General features: G+C 39.0%; 2 protein-coding genes across 2 annotated transcripts in view; both read right to left on the bottom strand.

Annotated features, from left to right (window-relative positions):
• The window catches only part of LOC145985316 (lymphocyte antigen 75-like), a 39,568-nt gene extending 31,192 nt beyond the window's left edge, over positions 1 to 8,376 (bottom strand). Inside the window, exons 1-5 of the mRNA XM_083119186.1 lie at positions 8,261 to 8,376; positions 6,553 to 6,744; positions 5,733 to 5,993; positions 4,237 to 4,440; positions 740 to 958 (exon numbers count right to left, since the gene is read on the bottom strand). Coding sequence (XP_082975312.1) covers positions 740 to 958; positions 4,237 to 4,440; positions 5,733 to 5,993; positions 6,553 to 6,744; positions 8,261 to 8,357 — 973 coding nt within the window. The 5' untranslated portion in view covers positions 8,358 to 8,376. The remainder of the gene's footprint in view (positions 1 to 739; positions 959 to 4,236; positions 4,441 to 5,732; positions 5,994 to 6,552; positions 6,745 to 8,260) is intronic.
• A 10,883-nt stretch (positions 8,377 to 19,259) lies between these two features.
• On the bottom strand, positions 19,260 to 19,952 carry LOC145985304 (histone-lysine N-methyltransferase SETMAR-like). The gene has a single exon (XM_083119160.1). It carries the CDS (start codon positions 19,950 to 19,952, stop codon positions 19,260 to 19,262), a length of 693 nt encoding a protein of 230 aa, XP_082975286.1.
• Positions 19,953 to 21,653: the final 1,701 nt, after the last annotated feature.

Raw genomic sequence — 21,653 nt, 5'->3', positions numbered from 1 at the left:
GGTATCATTTCGTTCGCCACCCTGTACATATTATAGAATGTTTCTGTAATGAACATAAAGAATTTGCTAGATGTGAAAAATTAATTAGAAGAAGTTTTGAACAAGATTTTTTTGTTCTTTAAGTAAGAGTGTCATCGAATGACAGTCTTTTAATCATTTCACTTTCTTGTATATTGACATAACCACTGAATATTGCGTAAATGAAATAAACATATCCAAAAAATCATGAAAATAGTTGTACTTGCAATATCCCTGAAAAAAACTGTAAAAGATTCCAATACATCAAAAGCAGGATTTTGAGTTAAACTACTGTAGTTCTTCGAATCGAAGACTCCATCTAAGGTGCACCTGAATTTTTGCCTCATTTTTTGAGAAAAAAAAATCTTCGAATTTAAGGTGCAGGAATATGCAGAAAGACGTTCATATTTTAACCTTTGCGGTGTTTATTTAAACATTTATAGGGCACATGTTTATTTGTTTACAAATACGGTATACGGTATTGCAACATCGACTCTTTGTAACTACTGGTATTAGAAGTATATACATCGAATCAAAGACGCCATCGAATCTAAGGTGCACCTGAATTTTGGACATCTAAAATCTGACAAAAACCTGCACCTTAGATTCAAAGAACTATGGTATTTGTAAATACAACTTCTTTCACTTTTTTGTATGTTTTTATCTCATTTACCATTCTCAGTGCTATTAAAACTAAATCAAATATGAGCCAAGTACTCACTTCTCTGGCATATAAAGAATCTCTTCTTGCTGCAATTTTCATCCACGAATGTGTAATTTTTGTGGTTGTCTAGTAAGAGGCATTTTTTTCCAAGTCTTGGTACATCTCTGTAGCCCCACGGTGGAAATTTGTCAACTACACCATTTATTGGTTCACCAGATCCCAACCATATCCATCTTTCATTATCTGTTATTCCACCTATCCATGCTCTATCAAATTCTGAAAGAGAATATGATATACATCCATAGACTGTAACTTCATAAAACTGAATGATATCTTTTGTGAAATTACTATATTATGTTTGTGTTGCATTTGGAGAAATTAAAATTATTAGTTGAAAAATTGTGTCTTGAACAGAGCGTTGACCTAGAACCATAGCATTTGGTCTTCAAGATAACCTTAACCTGCCGTTGGTCGACATGTCAGTGCTGCGCTAACATTGAAATTTATCTGCTTATAAATCTGTTGTAAAATATGAAAGCTCTTTGAGATGCAGTCTAGCTGTCTTTTGTTTTGTTACGGGTGGGAAAATATAATAGGGTGGAGCATTCCCTTCCGTTAATAGGAGCTGTGCTGTAATTCTGTCAACAAATTGTCAGATGTTAGTGGGACGCTCACATGTCGACCAACCGCGGGACTATTTTTTTTCATTTGTTTATTTTTTTTTGTGAGTTTTATTGTCCCTTTAAGTGACTTTTTCATGATAGACAATACTCATATATTGCAATGGTTAATGGATGATACATAGTATGAAAGTGTACGTGAGGAGCAGAGCGATATTCTTTATTCAGAGGATAGTGATGTGGAGCAGCTTGGCATAAGCGATCATGACAGCAAGAGTGAAGTATCATCTGACGAAAATGACAGTCAAACTCAAAGAAATGTTCACAGGACGTAACGAAACAATAATGTGCAATATTCATATAACGAACAAAAAAAAGTCAATGAAATTTTAAAAAAATAGAGGTGTGTAGCATTGTGCAAACATGTCGACCAATGCTGGGTTAATCTTCACCACATTTTAGAGATATAATTTGGTACCTCAGTATCTATTAAATTTATGGGAAAGTTCTTAATGGAAAACTTATACTTATGTATATATTAAAAAATTGATGTTTTTAAAAGTTATACACATAATCTAAAGAAGAGAAGGAAGGTAAGAAGATAATTTTTTAAGTAGAAGAAACTCAAATAGTGAGAGAGAAGTAAAAGGAAATGAGTGCTAAAACACTAAATTAAATAAAAAGAATACATGAAAAAGTTCAAACCAGCAACAACTCTTGTGTATGAATGCTTTGCAATAGTTATACTATGCTGAAATGCTATTTCATAACAAAAGAGTACAGTAAATGAATGTATATTGAACAACAGAAACCCTGCAATTATTTGTAAAGTTACCACTTCCTCTGCGAATGTGACTGGCACAGTAAGCCTCCCAGTCCCTAATAGAATGTGAAAATGGCATACAATAGGAAAAATGTTGAATGAAAATGAAATGAAATAAAATTGACCACTGATGTAGGGCTTCCTGTTTCGTCATTCTCCTATTATATAATTGCACACAAAGACAGATTTGATGAACTGTGTTCAATGCTAAAGATTTGATGAACTGTGTTCAATGCTAATTTAAATTTTGGTTCTATAGAAACTGCTAAGTTTGTTAAGAACCAAAAAATAACTAATAAGTCTGAGCCAAAACCTCTTTTACCCGATACCAATACAGATGCCAATACTTGAAAATTGCAATAATTAAAATTTCTTCAAAATATTGATCAATATTGGTGTGTAAATTAACTTCTCCAATTTTATGTATCAATTTATGAAGAAGTTTGCTTTAGAATTACATCAGAATATTATGTAATATCACAAAATATGTTTTTTCGTGCAAATTTGATGCAAAATAAAATGAAAATTTGAATTTTGCATAATTTCCAGGATAATTAGACTGCAAAACTGTCGCGTGGCATTTTTGCAGACCCTGTGATAGACCAATATGCCTGAAAAGTATCGGCTGGTATCGGTAAATGAATTCCAACCGATACTTTCCGATACCGATACCACTGATATTGGCCGATACAGTTGCATTATTATGATTAACACATTCGGGTCTGGCCTCATAATACAGCATTGTTACCTCTGGTCTGCGGTTTTTCGTTGTTTTTCAAAAAATCATAGAAAAAATATTTTTAATTTGTTTTTATTTATAATTTTTTTCTTAAATCTACTAAACTTCCTCTTTTGAATGAACAAAAATTTGTTAAATTTTATTTTCATTTTCAGATGTTTTTTAATATTTTTTTCAGCAATGTTTTGTGAAGAAGAAAAAAGTACAACATTGTAACAAATGTGAATATAGAGATATTTTAAGTTCATAATCTGGAAATTTCAATAATTAATTACATAAACTATCAATACATCTTTTGAATCTTGCATAAGAATACTTCTTATGTGCACATAACAAAAAATAATTACAAATTACAAGTAATTATCTTTTGTATGAAAAAGTGGCTGCAGGACAGGACCAGGCGATGTATCAGTTGGTTTTGCGTCATCTGTAAAAATTAAACAAATAAATAAATAAACTAAATAAATAAAATAAATTTTCATTTTACATACACTATACAAAATAATAAATGGAAAAACTAAAAATACATCAGTGCATGTAGGAGAATCAAGCAAGAGGCAAGATGAATAGACCCAAAAAAATTACTTCTCACTTCATTCATAAAATACTAGAGTTTGCAACACTGTTTATATTGTCGATAATAATTATTACGATTATAACCTACCTTCCAAATCTTCAAATTCATCTGCATCATCAAAATCGTCACTAACTTCAAACTCGGGGGCAGAATCCTCTATGCAGTCTGGATCTAACGACGCCATTCTAAACAATGCACAGTACATCAACCCGACAACAAACAGTCCCAGGTGCCAGATAAAAATAGCACATGAGTCACCTAGTGGTCGGAATTTCAACAGAGGGGCTTGAATGAACACGCGCATGAGACGAAGTACGAGCATAGCCCGTCGTTCAATCGGCAAAGCGATTGCATACCGCAGGACGGGCTATGCCCGTCGTTCGTCCACATTGACTTTAAGTGCACTGCGGGCTATGCCCATCGTGAGACCCCAATGTGTTAATAATACTTGTTACAAAATGCAATAACAAGGAGTGAAAAATTACAGTTCAGGAGTTTGTAACGGAATAATGCATCATTGGGAAAGATATTTGCATGTATCTTTTACACACACTTTAAGGTTTTCTTCTAGTTAATAATGATGATAAAAAAACAACTCCAATTTACACCATAATCCAGCAATGGTTAGCAAAAGAATTAATTTGCACACTGGGTGTTATAGACAGAGACATGAATTAGCTAAAAGTTTCTAAAATCCACAGGCAAGAAATCAGTATTTTCTCTCTTGATGTGCTTATGACCATTCACAAGATATGGAGCAATGTGAAAAATTTACGCTCCAACAATGATACCTACCAGGCCTGGCCTTGTACATCTGGCGATGAAGGACATCAGCAATTGATATGTTGTTCACAACAGCCAGACCTCCATGTAAGCTTGCACATGATGAGATAGCAGCATTGAAAGTAACTCTCTGTCGATGGAAACTGTACACAACACCTTCATGTACCACTTCTATTGTACCTAGTGGGTGTTCTATAGCAGCAGGACCTGCAACTACTAATAAAGAGAAATTGAATTTTGTTGTGTTATTATGATTAGTACATATGGCAATAGCTTTATAGATGTTCAAAATATTGTGTAATATTTATAAATATATTCTGCTTAATTAGTTTTAAATATCATGTCAACATACAATTGCCTTTAGTACAGTAATAGCAATTGTTAATTATGCAGTAAAACCAGTTTTAATGAATAAATATGATTTTTTGTACGTTGTGTGAAAGAAGTTGCTTATTCGACTTGAATGTTATCTTGCAGTGTGCATTGTTACTTGAATAAGGGCTTTGCTGAATGGAATTAGCCAATTATATTACTACACCTTCAAAGTGCTTTCTTCATTCTTCCTCTGTAGCGGAGTGGTCAGGCGTCCCTGGTTCGAATCCCAATGTTCTTTGTGAGTGATCATATCTACACTCATACTGATCATCGTGATTAGCCAAAAGTGGTAGAAAAGCGAAGTATATTAAACCATATCAATCAATCAATTCTTTCTTCCAATTCTTTTCTATTTACATTGTTTGCAAGATTCAAACACGGTATCAACATTTTTGTTTCTACGTCTATGACCATTTTTTAAAATGTTAAACTAATACATTCATTTTGAAAATGTTCTAAGAATGTGAGGAGAATTTTCGTGCATTGTGTGCTACACATTTTTATTTATATAGGCCAATTGCTCTATTTAAAAATTTTAAAATGCAGTCAGCAGTTCAACTAACGTATGGAAAAATGTATTGAGTGCTCTAATGTTCCATTCAGTTAAGTAGGTAGTTGAGTCTCCAGTCCTTTGATTGGAGAAGAGCATCGATGCTAAACTGAAAGTTTCATCAAGTGGAAGTTCTGTTGTCTATCAGTTCTGCTTTCTGTCCATTTTGCAACTAAAACTAAGAATATGACTGATCTGTTTTTATTCCTCATCCCACCACCCTGCCAGAAATGTGAGTGGATAATCGACATCAAAATTTGGCTGACTATTACTCACTTTTCTCCTTCTGCTTTCACACGAACCATTCAGCTGACCACCTTCTTGGTTGATGGGAACATTTGGAGAGTATTAAAAGAGTTGTAATTTCTCACAATTAGAAAAATTGGCATGGTCTTAAAAACTGCAGATATTTTTGAAAATGTTATTTCTTTTAGACTTAAAGTCCCATTTTCAGTAAGAGAACTTTTTAGGAGTCTTAGTTCCAGTCAGTCAGCCTATCTGTGCACAAAGTGGACTTTATCAACTTATTTTTCTAACCTGTTATAATTAAGAATATTGTGAACAAGGTTTATTGAAAACTTACTGTCTGTTTCACAAATAAAATGTCTAGGTAAATGGCATGGTAAACCAACTAGAATTGGATCCTTGTGGTTTTTCCTGTCCAGTACTAAGCAGCCCCTGTCCTTGTCAGGTTCAGCTTGGTTTTTCTGGAGCCACAAATCTGCAAAACCACTAGCTTCCTCTTCTTCCCCATTGGCCTTTGGTATTTGCACGTCACTGCCTGTAGAGTACCATTTCCATGCATTGCCTGCAAGTCTGGCCCCTATCCAAACATCTTCAAACTCTGCAAGGAAACCAAGTTATAACATGAGTGAAGTTAAATTTTGATCACATTTACAAACGGTATTTTACACTTGAGTTAGAATTATAATGTTTGAAAACTTTAAGCACCTTTTTTTTTAAAAAAAAAATGAACAGCATGTGTGTCCACAGAAAATTTAACAAGGATAGGGTCAAAATGGAAAAGTTGAGACCTTTGCACACACAGCCCCACATACACAATCAGTGAGAGAGAGTGGGAAAAGAAGGGAATTGAAGAAAGAGAGAGAAAGGCATAAAAATCAGGATGAAAGAGCAAGAAGGGAAGAAAAATGCAGAAGTAAGACAGAGAAGAAGAAAGAAACAGATAGAGAAAACAGGAAGTTAAATGTAGAAAAAAAGGTGATCAAAAAGATAAGAACTAAGCACTAGCAATGAGATACTGAGATATGAGGAAGGAAAGAGGATAATAGAAAAGAGACATTTAATAGAGATACAAACATAACAAGGAAGGCAAAAATAAGCCGGCAGTTTCCCCTTATTCCAAGGGAAGTTGACTGTTCTATACAGCTACGTTTACTTACCATGCCGTGTATCAGCCAAGTGTTCTGCGATTTCACTTGCCCTTGTTTCGTCATCATTAAGGTTGACAAGTCTGCTGTTATTTGCTGCACAGATTGATGCTGCCTCTAACCATGCTGCTCTCTGTCTTGGAATATAATAACCATATCTGCCAGAAACAAAATACTCTGGCTCCATTAAGCTCCATCTGTTTTCTGAACAAATATAACTGGATTAAGTACTTCACAGTTACATCAACTGATCAACCTTATAATTAAATATTAAAAGGAAATATAGACAACACGCAGGGTGCAATAATGTTTGCTCCTCGGGTGACAATTAAATGTTTCACATTGGCATGAAGACATATTAACCGTAGAAAGCTAATACGTCGTCTGGCAGACTATGCATGTGGTGCAGTTTTCTTGTCTCGCCCCCTTCCACTTAACTCTTCCGCTCCCAACACCATATACCTTCATTTAGGTCAGGGAGATTGATGGGAAGTATCTGTATTCTTTCACAAGCGTTCCTTCAGTGTATTTTTAATGTTGCATCTCTATGCACACCAAAACTTCCACAACAACTTTGCAAGCTTTTGCTAACATCCTGAATGTGGAAATGCAAAAAAATTAATGCCATTGCTCAACAAACAACGAGAGAGAGAGAAAAAAAGAAAAGTAAAGTGCTCCCTTGTGCTTAGCGCCATGCCATGAAGGCGTATAGGGGTGTGGGGGTAACGCCCAACACTTTCTTGATCCGGTCGAGAGTGGGGGTGATGTGATCAGCATCACACACACAAGACTGATGAAACATAATTTTGCATTCCTCCATGCTATTCATATTTTTTTGTAAGTACATAATAAGTTTTGTAATAAATAAATTGTTTTGCAAAATTTATGCTGTGTTTTAATTATGAAGAAATTGTCCACCAGACGAATGGTTAGCTTTAACGTTGAGCACAGGACGTGTTAGCTTTCTAGGGTTAATTAAGGTTTTCCTGACACCAGGTGTAGCCAGGCACAGGCTCATACTGCCTGGGTTTATCCTGAAATTTTGACTCATTACACTGCTCTAGAATGTACATCATAGGCATAACTTGGCGGGGCAAGCAAGGGTGGCACTGAAGTTGAAAATAGCAATGACCAGTGTTGAAATTGAGGGACAGGGGCCGGGAAATTACTCTTTCTCTTTTTATTTTGCATGTCCTACATTTTAAAATTCATTCCCAACTGGGGAAAGAAAGTCAACCTGCCCTCTTCTGATGTATTTCTATGTTCTACCATCTCTGTTTCCTTATAATTTGTATTTTATTTTATGAAAGGAAAGTTATAAAATGTAATGCTGGTGTCTCAAATCTGGCAATCTTCATGCAAAATTATGAATATGGTTTGAAATTTTCTCCCCTGCATTTTCTTTAATTCGAACACTGCCTTGACTCTTGTTATTTGTTTTTATTTTGTGTTGCTTTTTCTGCTACTTTTGGCTAATTGCAATGATGATAAAATAATGAGTACATGGATTTGATGAAAAGACAGTCAGAAAGGATTACTCATTCCAGAAATCAACCTGAAACCTTGAGTAGCAAAACTAAGTAGACCAATCAGTCCTGTGACTTGAATCAAACGACATTTTTTCTTGAAAAAATCTCAGTAATGTTTGTTGATGCTCTCATTAAATGTTTCATTTGTATGTTAATCATGAAATTTGAGAAGGTTAAAATTTTCTACTCACCATCATGGCCAAATGCACAAACTACAAAAATTAACAATACTATATAAATGAACATGTTGCTTAAAATATCAAATTCTTTATGAATTGCACAATACATAAGAAGTGTTATGTTGTTAGTAAAGATTTTTTTTTTAAATGTTAAACTTCATGTGGAAACAAGTGGCTCATTTCAGAGCGAGTGTCAAGCCAATGAAAACACATTTGGAGGAACAAAAGTTAGTTGATCTTCTGAAGAAAAACAACCATTGTTAGCAAGCAGTGTGATTGATTCAGATAAGAAGGAAACATGCACATTTGATCTTTTAGAACAGAACTTTGTCTTCCAAAAGCAATATGATAAGTTCAAGCAAACTGAGTACTATAGTGATCTTTTGTATTCATTGCTTGGAATGACTTTGTACTTTTGGCTGTGTTTTGACCATTATTTTGCCAATACATGAAATGAACCTTGGTTGTCTCTAGTTGATTTCCTTTTAAAATGTGTTAAGAAATAATGCAGTAATGGTACATTTGCATATATCAGGCAGGTATATTAGATGAATTATACGTTATTGATTTTCACATGTTTTTGGAAAATAGCTGCTAGTTGCTTGTACAGTGGCAAATTAACAATGCTCTCTTGGAGGGGACAGATGCCTTTACAGCATTAAGAAAACTAGCCCAAGCTAAGAGAAAGGACTATATTTTCCCTGACCTCAGTAATCCCTATCCCATTTCAGTACCCAATCTGTAACTCCCTTCCAGTGTCTGTGACATGAGCCGTCTGCTCTTGTAGCTACAACCTTGCCATCAGTGGCGTCTCCTGATCCTGAACTTCAGGCGTTGGCAAAGAAGGAATGTTAACCCCTCCCCCTCTCATTTCTGTGAACCAATATTACACATTTTCTCCGTACCTTTTTGGTGTAAATTTATAAATATTTAGAAAAACATTAAATTACATAAATTATTGTAAATGAAGTAAATACTTAATTTAAAGTATTAATATATTTGAAGGGTAAGGAGGAAATTAATATGTTCAATACTTCGCCATACAATTTATTTTTAAAGCACGAGTTTGCAACCAGAGGGGTTGGTGGAACTCCTACCTATCACCCATAAAAAAACACCGTGGACATAAGAATGACCGTTCATTGAAAAATCGCTAAAATGCATTCCCGGTTTTTCCCCTTACCCTTCATTTATCCTTCCAAAAAGTAAAATTTGAAAAATCAACTGCTCATTACTTAGTTACTTGAATTCCAGTCTATTCTTCTTTCTTTAGAGAGAAATGCGCTGATCACCGCCTCATAAAATTTGAATTTATCCCCTTCTCGCAGCTTAGAAAGTAATTCTTTCTGGATGGAGATAAGACTTAAATTCGTCATCCGGTTCTGAGGTTGAGTAGATCGGCAGAATGTGTGGATCCTCTCAGTGATGAGAACGATCTCTCGACAGATGACGTCGTGGAAGGAATTGTTGCGATCAACACTGCTAATTTATATATTTATGTAAACTCACCCACTGGATTCGTGATAATTTACAATCTTAATTGATGTTTTCTCTGATCCTTCAGTGGAAGCATACCAAACATAAAGTTCATTCTTCTGGAGTTTGGTTAAATTAAACACACTGCCATAAATTTCCTACAATTTATGTACGAGATGGTGAGGAGAGTTTTCTCTTTTATTCAAGTTTTGTGGGATTTAGTAAATCAAAATATTGCAATTTTTCAAATGATGCGAATCTAATTGTTATCTGGTTGCTGATATTATCAATGATTTCAAAGTAAAGCCTCCGGCAGTTGTCTTTCTGTGATTCGTTGTTCGGTCGCCTCCTTTTCATTTCAACAACCTCTTCCTCTTCTACTGCACCAGTTATAGAATTCCATAGTGTTTCGAAATTCTCACTTTCCTTTTTCAGCTGATGTTGAAATTCAGTTATTTTATTACTGCAATACAAAATATTAACATTTTTAGACTGCAATATACTGAATAATACGTCTGAAAAGACAAGCAAGTTGGATAAAGCCTTTTTTTTAAAAATATATTTTCGAAGTCCTTCAAGAAGCTAGAAAATCCTCTGGAGTCATTGCAGTCACATGATCGAAGTCTCCACTTTCACTAACATGTTCAAAAAACATAAGCAGTGCTTCTCTGTTGACTGTCCACACTAGCCTAGAGGTAAAATTTAATCTGGTAGGAGCTAATGACGGGAGCTTTCTGGACATGAAAGCAGAAAGTTTGTGTAACCTCTTTGGAGAATGAGATTTAAGTGATTTAAGACCACAAAATAACACCTTAAGCTCTTTGTTACATTCTAACGATTGTTGCAGCACCAAGTTCATTACATGAACATAACAATGCGCATAAAAAGCTTTCGGATATTTTTCCAAAACTTTACTTTAAAGGCCATTCAAATGACCACTCATTACAGAATACCCATCGTATGTCTGGGCAATTAATTTATCCCCACACTTATATTTATCCATTATTTCAGTCACGTGACTAAAAAGAGCTCCTGCAGTTTTATCGGCGCTTATGTCATGAAATGCAAGAAATCTTTCAATGACCTTTTTTCTGTGAGGCCGAGAAAAAACGTAACACTGTTGACACCTGACATTTTTTGCTAATGTCTGATGTTTCATCGACCATGATAGCCACAAAGTCTGTGTTTTGAATTTCATTGTAGATTTCATCTCTCAGAACATCCGAAACTGAATTTATTAAATCATTTTGAATGCCTGCCGAAGTACCGCGAAAAACTGTAGAATTTAATAAATGTTATTTTTAATGAGGGATCAAACTCTGCACTTGCAATAAGGAATTCCATGTAATTGCCCTTATTTAGAGATGCTGCATTTTTTTCATGGCCTCGGAATGGCAGTTCTTGCTTTGCTAAATAGTAGACGGCGTTAATCAACCTCTTTAATATTTCTCTGTTCTCTTTTACTTTTTCATTGTGTAGCTCTATTTCAGCTTTTCGTTGAGTATCCAAAAGAACGTCAATTCTAGTAGGGGTGGCAACAAAACTACTAAATTTAAAGAAACTTTATTATAAAGATGCAATTCAGACTCGCTGTGTTTTCTCACTGCAGTATTGAGATGATTCAAATCCGCATACCCTTGATAATTCCCAACACCTTTTTTAGTCTAGAATAATAAACATGTCCAACAGTAAAATTTATTCACCACATCACACCCACAAAGCCAGTCTGAAATTTCATAGAGTTCTTTTCGAAAATGTCTCTCAAAACCTTTTTCAGCACAACTTTTTCCTTTAACACATGTTGACATCGTGAGATTCGAACATGGTCGACTATTGTCAATCACTTGTTTCTTCTCTGAATACGAAAGCGAAGAAAATAAATTATTTAAATACTTTTGCACAACACTTTCACTATTCTCCATCTTAAAATAATCACGTCACTTCACACCACACATTTAAAAAATAATGCACAACAATCACGAGCAAAACAACGCGGAACGCGGGGCGAATGAAATCCAAATCATTGGGAACAAATACAACGCCTTGAGAAGGTAACCATGCTGGTGGGTGACAGGGTGCGCATGCGCGGTCATGCTATGTTTTGGCAGTGGTAAGACGTTGGATTTCCTCGCAACGCCCTGCCCGTCTGCCTGCCTGACAACCACTGCGCGCTGCGCCGCGTTCGAAAACTACCGGGCGCTCGTGACTGACAATTGAAGAAAAACGCTCAAAATCGTAATTTATAAAAGTACAGATACTTTCTTCTTTATTACATTTTCCTTTGGCCGTTGACACACGACTTACACACCCAGAGAAATCGCCACTGCTTGCCATGTGTGTCATAAAATATTACACTGTTTACTCCATTTCATTCCAAGTGTGGAAATTACTTATTAGTGTCTGAGAAAACAAAATATAGCCTTTGCAGTGGCGTAGTCTCTCTCACTGGAAAACCAACTTTTTTCATATATGGAAATTGCTGGAAAATTTGAAGTTGCCGGACTTCTGTTTTTGTTTTACTTGCATGCCTGGTGTTTTATTTTATTATATCTAATAAATCATATACAATAAATAAGAATTGTTGAAATTCAAGCCAAATTTTCAGAATATGCCACTGGACCTTTGGGAATGAGACCTCTCCCTGCAAGTTTCTCAGGGGAAAGTTGTTGGCTCCACACCCCTTGAATCTGCCCATCCAGGAAGCTGGTAACATAGGTCTTTTGCCTAAAGCTATTTTCATCACCTGCATCTCGCAGTGCCCAGGGCCACTGGCTAGCCAGGTATAGGCTCACCGTATTGATCAAGCATTGACAATGTTGAGAAAAGACTTTGCGATATGTACAGTGCTGATGTTGTAATTCATTCATTCTATTTTTAGGCTGAAGTCTTAGTTTGGAAGTAACCATGGATTAAAGCTGGGGTGAAAAGCACTTGATGGACTAACGAGTCAACACACTAACGTTGCCACAACATTGTATGCATGTTGTATTTATGATGAATGTTGTATGTAGGGGAACAACGTTGTGATAACGTTGCATCAATGTTACAAAAAAAAAAAAAAACATTCCACTGAATGCGCTTTAGTTTGGATGGTTACCACCATGAGTGTCACAAGCCTCAGATCAGAGTGTTTTGTTTAATATGAATTTGTGTGTGCACTGTCCACCAAAGCTTATATTTCCTACAGCATACACTAGATGGCAGTACGACTCAAATGCAAAACAAACATAAGTTTTAGTAACACATATAAGGATAATTTCAATTGTAATTAGTGAAAAAATGTGTTTTATTATACTTCGAAAGATGTGTGAATATTGAAGTTGTAAGGAAGATCAGAAAATTAAATGTGGTGAATAACGTGAAACTCCCATGATAAATATTTTTATCCCAGACTATATAATCAGAAGCTAAGTACTGGCAAAAAAGAACTTTTGAGATACAGATTATTCTAACTCTGCTATGCTTTATCAGCGTGCATTACTGTGAACGGTGTAGCACATGCATCGGGAGGCTTTGCAAGCTCAGGGTCAGTCAGAGGCACGTAGCGGCGCTGTAGGAATATCTGGCTACCATTTAAATTTTTTGGGTTGAAAGTTCAAATCGACCCTTTCTACGAGTGCTGTGAAGTCTTGGTCACCGTCTAAAATAATCTTCCAAGGCAACGCTTTTGCTCTGCAGTGGCACTCATTTGAACTGGTCTCTATAAGAGATAGGAGGACATTGAATGTTCTTTCTTGTCCCACCCCTCGGAGTGGTGACATAGAAACGCAGGTTCCTAGACCTCTTTTATAACGTCTACGAACTACTGCAATGTCAGCAAGACACAAGAACCTTCCCTTTAGAGGGATGGAGCACCTCAAAGCCAGTTCAGCAGGCAAAATGACGCAGCCTTCGCGTTTCTGGTTCCCTTGGGAAAACAAGGCATTGCATCATCGCAACCTACACCCACCACAGATAAGGCAGCCCTCACATTCGGGGAATCTTCCAAACAACCTTCAGCAGAATTTACACTTGTTGGCCGGCATCGCCGCCAAAGGTCACTTACGGACTTGGACAGTCTCGCCCAACTATATGAAGGGAGACATCCAACGAAACTACAAAAAACCATGCAGTTATCAACTGACATCCCAACTTCAAATACATTTGCGCCCCTGGCAGAAGATCCCTCAGGTGACATGGAGATCCCCCAAGAAGAGGTAACCCAACCACCTCAAACAACTCAACCTAAGAAAGTCCCAAGGCCTCCATCTATTTCCATGTTCGGAATTAAGGAAACTTACGCCTTCACCTCTACTATAAGCAAGACGCTTAGTCAGCCTCCCCACATACAGCACAATAGAGAGAAGGTCACCTTCCAAGTATCAACCAGGGCAGATTATGATAAAATAATTGCATTTTGCGACCAGACCAAACGAGAATATGCCACCGACATCATTCGCAGTGAACGGCCTGTGAAGGTGGTAATACGAAAATTACCCATCAATACCTGTCTGGGCGACCTGGAGCAGGAGCTGAAAGACAAGAACTATACACCTATATCAGTTCACCAAATGTCTCGCAGAAAGAAGGACTCAAATGAACGAGTGTTGATGCCACTCTTTCTGGTGTCGCTTTCAAGAAACTCCACCACTCACGAAATATACAAAGAAGAATATCTTCTTGACTACAGAATTAAAGTACAGGTATACAAACCACCCACCACACTACAGTGTTATCGCTGTCAGCGAATGGGACATGGTCAAACCCAATGTAAAGCACTGCCCCGCTGCCACAAATGCGGACAGGGACACTTGACAAGGGCTTGTCTCAAAGCAGACACTACTACCCCAGCCAAATGTGCCAACTGTCAGGGTGATCACCCCGCAAACTTCAGAGGATGTCCAGTGTTCAAAGCCTACATGGACGCTCAAACTTCCACCAACAAGAAGACCCAAAAATCTCCCCCAATTATCACTTCTCAACAAACACCTGCAACTTCTGCAGAAACCACTTCTTCACAACAAACCTCGCCAACATACGCAGGCGCAGCCTCTCCGTTCAGACACACCCCATCCAAAACCATCACCAAAGAGGCCCCCTCCACAACAAATATATCAGAATCCACTCGGGATGACACATCAGCCTCAGACATTAAACTCATTTTTGAGTTCTTCAAAGGAATGAATCTAAGCAAAATAATACCACATGATAAAAGAGGTATTGCTCGTTTTACCTCTGCTACGGACACAGCCACAAAAGCAGCCGCATATATCGATACCATTGCAGAAATGATTGACGATGGCTGTTTCTAGTCAGTCGAAAATTCACCACTCACTTACCATCATGGCATGGAACGCAGATGGGTTAAGAGGGCAGAGACATACCCTCATCCACTTTCTTCAACATAACAAAGTAGACGTAGCACTGATCAGTGAAACACACTTCTCCCACACAGTCAAAGGCTGGAAATTGCCCAACTATCTCATATACCGACTGGATAGAATTGGAAGGCCAAGAGGCAGATTGTTAGTAGTAGTGAAAAGGGACTTTCCATCTCAGCAAGTACATGTACCACCTTTGTAAGGTCTAGAAGCGCTAGCTGTGCGCACTCTAACTCCCGGAGATTCACTCATTCTCGTGGCTGGATACAGATCTCTTGCTGCGGGACTTGTACCAGATGATTATGACAACATAAGTAAACTAGGCAATAAAGTGGTTCTTGCTGGAGATCTCAATGCCAAGCCACGGTATCCCAATAATGCAGGTGACCTACTGCATGACTACATACTTCGATCCACCTTCACTATACAAGCACCCCGGGAACCCACTCACTATCTGAAGATGGGTGGCAGGCCTGACGTGCTAGATGTAGTCATGAGTAAAATGGTGCCACTCCTCACAGACCCGTACGTAATCTCTGCTTTAGATTCAGACCATGATCTTGTCATGTTCCAAGTCTCCCACCGTACTCTTACTCAAGGAGTACCACCCCTTCTAAGAAGAGAGACAAATTGGGATAAATTCAGAGGGAATGTGAACTCACTTCTCGATCTTCATGATAGGCCTCAGACACCCCAGCAAATCGATCAGTCAGTATCACATCTCACCCACTCTCTGCTCAAAGCTGAGGCAGAAAGCACAGAATTAACACAGCTACACCAATCGTCACAAATGACAGCCAGTCTTCGTCTCCAAATGTACATTCAGTTAAAACGGTGGGCGAGACGAAGGTGGCAACACACAAGGAGTCCCACATATAAAACTCTTTGGAACTCTCTCTGCTCCAAGGTGAAAACCCTCATCCAAAAAGAAACTGCACATCACTGGAATGACACACTCAGTGGCCTTTCCGTGAATGATCAGCGTATATGGAAATATACCAGGGCATTTCTTCGTCCCAAAGACTCATCACACACCAGAGTCATACAAGGATCAACCGGACTGTTACATGAACCACAAGATCAGGTTGAAGTCTTTGCAAATGCTCTCGAGGAACAATTCACTCCAAATGAAGATCCATCAGACGAGCATACAATCGCACATGTAAACAGGGCGATACGCACTTTTACCACCAGACAAATGGAGCACATGCCAAAGCTGACGTCACCTCGAGAGGTAGAACGTCAAATCCGAAGACTGCCTAAAAACAAGGCTTCCGGGCCAGATGGTATACGACCCGAACTGCTGCGATATCCCACTCGCAAATTACTTGTATACATTACATACATATTCAATGCCATCCTACAACTAGGCTACTGTCCCACTGCATGGAAGAAGGCAAAGTTAATAACATTGCCCAAACCTGGAAAGAGTACTCTCAAACCGGAGAATTATAGGCCAATAAGTCTCCTTTCACACCTTGGGAAACTCTTCGAAAGAGTATTTCTCTCAAGACGCATGACACGTAGAAACCTCCTCGTTCCTACCACACCACCAATTTGGTTTTAGAGCCTACCACAGTACCACCTCTCAGCTCGTCCGTGTGGTAGACTACATCACAACGGCATTCAATAGAAAACAGTTCGTAATAGGGGTTTGCCTAGATATAAGCAAGGCTTTTGACAGAGTGTGGCACTCTGGTCTCATATATAAACTATTACGGCAGGGTTTCCCGGATTGCTGTGCCCGACTCCTGCAATCTTACCTGAGCAAACGCAGTTTCTTTGTCTCCTTCTCAGGTGCAACGTCCCAAACCCGGCTCATATTAGCAGGTGTACCTCAAGGAGCAGTACTTTCTCCACTATTGTACACACTATATACAGCAGATGTCCCAACTTCAGAGAGATGTTTCCAAGCCACATATGCTGACGACACCGCATTCTTTGCAGCCAGTCATCGAATAGCCTTATGCTACCGCTACCTTCAACAACAACTCGATGAGTTCCAAGTGTGGGCTCGCAAATGGCGTCTGAAGGTGAACACCGCGAAAAGTGTATGTGTCATCCACACAAAAAAGAAGAAAGTATGAACTCAGACAACTTTCATACTACGGACAAGCAGTGCCACACGAAGACAAAGTCAAATATCTAGGTGTCACCCTAGATCGAGGACTCATGTTTGCCTCTCACATCCAAGATGTGGCCAACAGAGGACTACGAAAAGTCTTTGCACTTTTCGTTATGTTCACATGTCCGGAACTAACACTACAGACGAGGCTACATCTACTCCAGATGTACATCATTCCAAATTTGACTTACGCGGGCCCAGCCTGGCAGCATGCCGCCTATTCACATCTTAAACGATTGGAACGGGTGCAAAGCAAAGCAGCTCAGGTCATCTCAGGCCACGACATGTATACACGCAGCAATCAAGTTTGGGAGGATCTGGAATTAACTCCAGTGATCCAACAGCTTCGAGACGCTCACCAAAAATTCTGGCAAACACTGCCGAGACATACAAATCCGGAAATAGAACATATGGGAACAGCGAATCCCTTCAGACACACATATGCAGTGCCACGGCCATGAAACACAATTTTCATATGAAGCATTCCTTGTGTTGCGACAGTTGCACACACAAGATCCATGTATAGCCACAGGCACTTTCATTAATTCCACACACACTTCATTTATACAATTTTCATAGAGTCAAGGGCCAAAACAGCTCGACACTCAACTTCAAAACGTCAGATTTATGCCATGCCATGCCATGCTGGAAAAAGAAACTGATTACCAGGGTGTAGTTAGAGATTGGTTAACTCATCAAACTCTCAAGACTAACAATTGCCTATTTCTGTGGAGCAGGAAAGGTTTTTATAAGCTGCAAAGAGAAACTGTGATGTTATAAACATGTTTTTTTCCTGTTGGGCATATGTATTATATACAAAAATGCCTTGGCAAGATTGCTAATAGCTTCCCATGCGAAATAACCCTATTGCAAATATGCATTGTTGTTATATTCGTAAATTACACAGGCCGCAAGGTAATGTTGCAAAAAAGTTGTGGCAATGCTAACCCCTTATATACCTAACATTGCTACATAATGTTCAGTATATGTTGCCACAATGTTGTCAACCTACGTTGCAGCAACGTTGAAATAAATAACCCTTAATCGTTGACACAATGTTTTCACAACATTGTATCAACATACACTGAACATTGTAACAACGTTAGGTACGTATGTTAGGTGCTAACGTTTCCACAACGTTGTGGTAACATTATCTTGTTGTGCACTGATAACACTGGAAGAAGAGTTAAATATGTTGTAAGAAAGCCAAGGTTCATACCATTGTAAGGAGCAGGATTTTGAATGAATGAAAATTACAAGTGAAAGTAAGCCTATATGCTATAGTAGTGAGTTCAAAAGGTATATCTTATGAATATACAGTATACTATAGTGACAGCTATTATTGCAAACCAGTATTTCAGTACACATCTCCAACCATTGGATTTTAGTCAGGATTTGGGCCCAAACTGAAATAAGATCCTGTTTGTGCTCTAGTCTCCCTGCCCCGCCCACCCCCGGTAAGTATTTCCACAGTGCCATCAGAAGAAAAAATAGTAATGGGGTAGAGGTGGCGGGAATATTTTATGTGGGCACTCATAGTTAATAGTCCTAAATACTTTTTTGGGGGGGGGCACCTTCCTCCCGCACAAAATGGTAGCGCGTATGGCTTCTGGCTTCTTTTAACTATATAGGTTATATATATATATATATATATATATATATATACACACAAGGGGTGATCAACTGAAACCCGTTCAGTGGTCATAATTTGTGAAATAAATTTTATTTCGAGCTGAAACTGGTACACTGTCTAGAGGCGTCTATGGTTAGCGCTCAGTAAAAATATTGTTCAGAAGAAGTCACCATGAGCGTTGAGACACTTGTCCCACTGTGTCACTAACTTACAAATGCCGTCCACGTAAAATTGCGAAGGCTGAATCTCAAACCAATCACGCACAGCGTTCTGAACTTCAGCGTCAGACTGAAATCTCTGACCTTTCAAAGCCTTCTTTAGAGGCCCAAAGATGTGAAAGTCACAAGGTGAAAGGTCAGGGCTGTAGGGCGGGTGTCGCAACATTTCCCACTTGAATCGTTGAAACAAATCCTGCACTTAGTTTGCAACGTGTGGACGTGCGTTGTCATGCAACACAATGGCTCCAGCACTCAATAAACCAGGCCTTTTGCTTTTGATGGCTCTCCGTAACTGTGTCAAGGTCTGACAGTAGCGTGCGGCATTGATGGACTGTCCTGGTTCCTTGAAGTTGAGCAATAATGGTCCATGGCAATCAAAGAACACAGATGCCATAACTTTCCCCGCAGACGGTTGCGTCTTGAACTTTTTGGGACGTGGAGATGAGGGGTGTTTCCACTGCATAGTGGAAGACTTTGAACTCGGTTCAAAATGATGGCACCAAGTTTCATCCTCAGCAACAATGCACAGCAAGAAGTCGTTACCTTCCAAATGGTAACGTGACAAATGTTCAATGGAGCATCCCATATGCTCCAACTTTTGGTCCTCCGTCAATACCCTTGGTATCCACTGCGTGCACACTTTATGATAACCCAGAGCTTTCACAATTTTGTGAGCAGTACCATAACCCATGTTTAACTCATTCGCTATGGATTGAATACTCATGCATCTATCTGCAGATATTGCTGCATTCACCTTTTCACACATGTCTTCTGTGGCAACAACATGGGCTTGACCAGGATGGGGATAATCAGTGGTTTGTTCACGCCCCTTCCGAAACATTCTTGCCCAGTCCACCACTGTTGTTTTGGACACGCATGCATCACCATACATGTCTTTCATACGCCAGTACACTTCAGCTGGTTGACAACCTTCGGCACTCAGAAACTGGATGACAGCACGCTGGGGATGTTGAACACCATCTTTCACTCGTTATACCTGCAAAACGGAAACACATATAAACAACATTCCTACACCCAACACACGGGGACATTAGCCATTACACACTATTGGACAAACAACAATATCCTCCTACACACTATACCAATAATACATGGAAGGAACGGGTTTCAGTTGATCACCCCTTGTATATATATACAGATGGGGGACAAAATAATACGAACACCTGTGAATGTAGAGAAAATCTTTATTAATAGGGGGTTGGACCACCCTGTGACTGAAGTACACTTTGTATGCGACGTGGGATGGACGCATAGAGGTCATGCACAATGTTTAAGGGAATATGGAGCCATTCTTCCTCCAGAGCAGTCTCCAATTCCGAAAGTGAGGCTGGTGGCGGACTTCGAGCACGAAGTTTGGACTCCAAATATCCCCACAAATGTTCTATAATGTTCAGGTCAGGAGACTGTGGGAGCCATTCAAGATGTCCTACTTCATCGTCATGTTCTTCAAACCATGTTTGGACAGACCCAGCAGTGTGGATAGGAGCGTTGTCGTCTTGAAAAAGCGGTCGGTCCCCAGGAAATAAAGTCTGGACAAAAGGATGGAGATGATCCCCCAGAATGCTGCGACAGTGACTGGCATTGATCTTCCCATGCAGAAAAACAAGTGGTCCCACACCATGCCAAGATATTGCGCCCCATACCATAATGGACCCACCTCCATGCTTCACAGTCGGCAAGAGGCAGTCAGGATGAAATGCATCTCGAGGCGTTCTCCACACATAAACGCGCCCCGTGAAATAACGTGAATGTTGATTCATCAGACCAGATGACTTGTTGCCACTGCAGTGGGGACCAACTTCTGTGAGCTCTGCACCATTGGCGTCGCTTGACAGCATTACGTGATGTCACCAATGGCTTACGAATTGCCACTCGGCCATGAATGTTTGCAGCATGGAGTTCCCTTTTGACAGTTTTGGTTGAAATGGGGTCCTGGAGATGCCTGTTCATTTCAGATGTTATCTCGGATAACGATTACTTGTGCTTTCGGGCCACTATGCGCTCCAACACCCTCCTATCCCGAGCAGCAAGCTTTGTCTTTCGTCCACTGTTGTGCTTTGAAGACGCCATCTTACCTTGTGTTGTGTACGCTGTCATAACGGCTGATACTGTGCTCCTTGCACACCCAACAAGCTTTGAGGTTTCAGTCACCGTGGCTCCAGCTGAACGTGCTCCAACAATCATGCCTCTTTGGAACTCTGTCAGGTCTGACATTGCAGTGTCTCTTGAGAGCGTATGATAGACGAATGCACCACCAATGACTGCTGTTGGCAAACTAATACCTTCCCCTTCACAGCCACTAGGTGGCAGACTTCAGTGCCAGGTGGTGCTGCTGTACTGCCGGTGTGAAATGTGGCATACTTTTTCACAGATGTTCGTATTATTTTGTCCCCCATCTGTATATATATATATATATATATATATATATATATATATGCCAGGCTGTCATTTCCTCAATTTGTTTTTTTATTGTCCTAATGAATCATTTCTTTTTATTTTATTATACATGAATGCATCCTGACAAGGGAATTGCTGGTAACATTTACGGTCCTAAATACTATTAGAAAATGCA

Source organism: Lepisma saccharinum, chromosome 1 (genome assembly GCF_977018435.1).
Source record: "Lepisma saccharinum chromosome 1, izLepSacc3.1, whole genome shotgun sequence".
Lineage (NCBI taxonomy): Eukaryota > Metazoa > Arthropoda > Insecta > Zygentoma > Lepismatidae > Lepisma > Lepisma saccharinum.
Note: the sequence above shows the minus strand (reverse complement) of the source record. Positions and strands in the feature narration are given on the sequence as shown.